This window comes from Hypomesus transpacificus, chromosome 23 (assembly GCF_021917145.1).
Source record: "Hypomesus transpacificus isolate Combined female chromosome 23, fHypTra1, whole genome shotgun sequence".
Taxonomy (NCBI): domain Eukaryota; kingdom Metazoa; phylum Chordata; class Actinopteri; order Osmeriformes; family Osmeridae; genus Hypomesus; species Hypomesus transpacificus.
The window spans coordinates 16353145-16355979 of NC_061082.1; the positions used below are offsets into that span (position 1 = coordinate 16353145).

The following is a 2835-nucleotide window of genomic DNA, read 5'->3' on the forward strand; positions in this document are numbered from 1 at the left end:
TGACAAACTCTATTTTCCTCCTCATCTGCTGCCACCTCCTCTCCTCGTCTCCTATTTTCTCATCTTCTCTCCCCCCCGCACACCAACCTCTCCTCTCCCCTCCTCTACTTCCCCTTTTCTCCTCTCCCCTCCTTTCCTCCCCTCTCAATTCTTTGCAGCTGCTGATCCCTTTGATTATTTACACTTGAAATGATAATTACATCATAATCTGAGCACAGCTGCGCTATTTACATATAGACATCACACAGACCAAATTTGTGTGACAAAGAGAGAGGGAAGAACCTGATAGTGTTGTGAAATTAATACATTAACAGGATTCAGATAGTATGTATGGCACAGCATGATGAATGTGTGGTTTATCAAACTAATAACAGACTGGTTAGTGAGTCATGGGCAGTGAGAGGAGAATTTTTGCCTCCATTACTTTACCCACATCAGAGAGAGGATGTACAATTTAGCCTTACTATGTTTTTTTTAAATGAGGTGGGCAACAAAAAAGGATGCTTCCTTGAATTTCAGATGTGACGTTCACATCGAAAAGTGTACATTTCTCTTCCAAGGAAATGGAAAGTCACGGCTAATAATGAGGACCGGGTTGGAACTTCCTAGGCTTGGTAATGTCCTGCGAGACTGGAAGATCCCAGACCTCCACAGTCAACACAAACTGAAGACATGAATATAGGAACTGGGTCGGCTCATATCACAGAGCAGAAATTAAATTAAACTTTATAGTTCAGTAGTTGGACTTTTAGTCTTTGGAATTATAGTTTAATGGAGCAAACAACTAGACATTGGAGTTCTAATTGGTCTGTAAACAATTGTTTTGAAGATAGAAGACTTTATTTTAAATACCTGCTTAAAGACAACATAACCAATAAAATGCACAACTTACAACCAGACTAATTTCAAATACGTTAAAAGTCTAAACAAAGAATGTTAATACTTTTCAAATAAATCAAGTAATATTCTGTAAAAACATGGCATGATATTGATAAACTGCTGTCTTAATATTTACTTCACATTGCACAAAGAGGAGTATGGCTGCAACATTGTCATGCAAGTAAAGGCAGTGATGAGAGAAATACTAAAATTGTTTTCTTTCTCACGCAATGTATTCTCACCCATGCAACTCAATTTCAACACTAACTGTTACTATTTGTCAGTCCTCCAGAGAAAGGTGTAGGTCTAAATTCATTTTTTGAATATATTTATATATCATTGAAAATACAGATGTTTAAATTCATAAGTAAAGATACACATTTACCTGTAATTTTCTTCTTCAACATTCATGATGATCTGTTGCATAATCAACATAAGGAGGGATGTATTTAGAGAACTATGCAAGTGGCGTTCTTGACACCCAAAACTAGTTAGCCTACCCAACTATTCATAGTGGCGCACATAGTTTAGTATTGTGTCACCAGGATCGATCAAATAATATTTGTCGCAACACTGCATTATCTTAGTAGGCTATTATGCCTCTAAAAACTACAATATTTGTTGTCATTTCATGTGACAAATGTTTATTCTCAAGATAGACAAACCAGAATGAAAAAGGGAGTCAATAAAGACAAACTCTCCTCTCTATGTGCAGAAGGCCAAAATGTTTATGTTAGTTCTGTCGACACCGGTACAAGGACAACGTTGTCTTCGGAAGTTGCTGTGCGCAGATTGCACAGTCAGTCCCGACAGAACACGTATTCGGTGTAACTGGTCCAGATTTTATCCTCATTTGGGTCATTGCTGGTGTAGGCGCAGGTGCCGGTGGAGCTACAAGCCACCATGTGGAAGCCTACCTCGTTCAGCCTGTCGAAAGCTTGCTCAAGAAAATTAAACTTCAGATAGTACCGTGAAGTGTATCTCTCTGGTGGTCGGTCTGGGTCCCTGCTCTCATTGAGTGTGTCACCGAACACTTCTTTGGCTAAGGATGTCTTTCCACACACGGTGATGCGCGCAACTCTCCTAAATTTGGCGTCGGTTTGGATATCTCTCCCGATAGTGTACGACCCTCGGTATCCAATAGTGATGTAGCCAGACTTTCGGGACTCCAGAGATGGAGAGCGGGCACTGCTACTCACTGCGGACATCATCCTTAAAGTCTCCATGCCAACACTGGATGAGCCAACGCTGCACTGAAGAGTCCCCTCCTCCGTGTCACTTTGACAGATCTCCTCGCTGAGGGAGTCCTCCTTACTCATTTTGGGGCTTAGGCGCTTAGAAAGATCCTTCAACTGGAAAAACTCAGCTTCTCTTTGCAGTCGGCTTTTCTCGGGGAAATAATCTGGCAGAACCAGATTGAGATCCCGTAGGTAATCTAGAATGTAACGGAACAAGAACCCATCCCTGTCCAAAAAATAACGCCCTTTGCTGTCCCTGGCGAGCTCTTTGGGGGTCTTTTTGCTGAACATTGTCCAGAGAAGCGAGTCTGGGACGGCGACTAAAGTTGAGTGCCTTGTGACATACACCTGTCCGCCAACATTGAGTTCAATAATCTCAGAAAATGGGGACCCACTCTCGGCGCCGTTTGATATTCCCCGTTCCGTGTCCACTAGTGCCATTTTTGAGCAGCAGAGGATGACTGAGGTGAAACTAGAGAGATGAAGGGGTAAACGTGGCGGTTTGTTTATTTATCTCCTGCGCTGGTAGGAGGGGTCGACTCGACAGCTGATCCAGGGATCCGAGGTCATGGTTAACTCTTTACCGACAAACCAAAAAGTAGGCTATTAAAGTAGACCTAATGTCATTCATTCTTGCTGTTCATTTAAATCTGTATAGGCAGTAGCGTACACTATTTAAATGGTATTACAGTTTAGACAAATATTGGAAAAATCTTTT

At 41.7% G+C, this 2835-nt stretch overlaps 1 protein-coding gene across 1 annotated transcript; it reads right to left on the minus strand.

Moving 5' to 3' along the window:
- Window positions 1–823: 823 nt before the first annotated feature.
- kctd12.1 (potassium channel tetramerisation domain containing 12.1) lies at window positions 824–2594 on the minus strand. Its single transcript, XM_047047048.1, has one exon. The coding sequence runs from the start codon at window positions 2556–2558 to the stop codon at window positions 1680–1682; it is 879 nt and encodes a 292-aa protein (XP_046903004.1). The 5' UTR covers window positions 2559–2594; the 3' UTR covers window positions 824–1679.
- Window positions 2595–2835: the final 241 nt, after the last annotated feature.

Coding starts and splice junctions, on each gene's coding strand:
- kctd12.1 (XM_047047048.1), bottom strand. CDS start 2,558: ATGGCACTAGTGGACACGGAACGGGGAATATCAAACGGCGCCGAGAGT.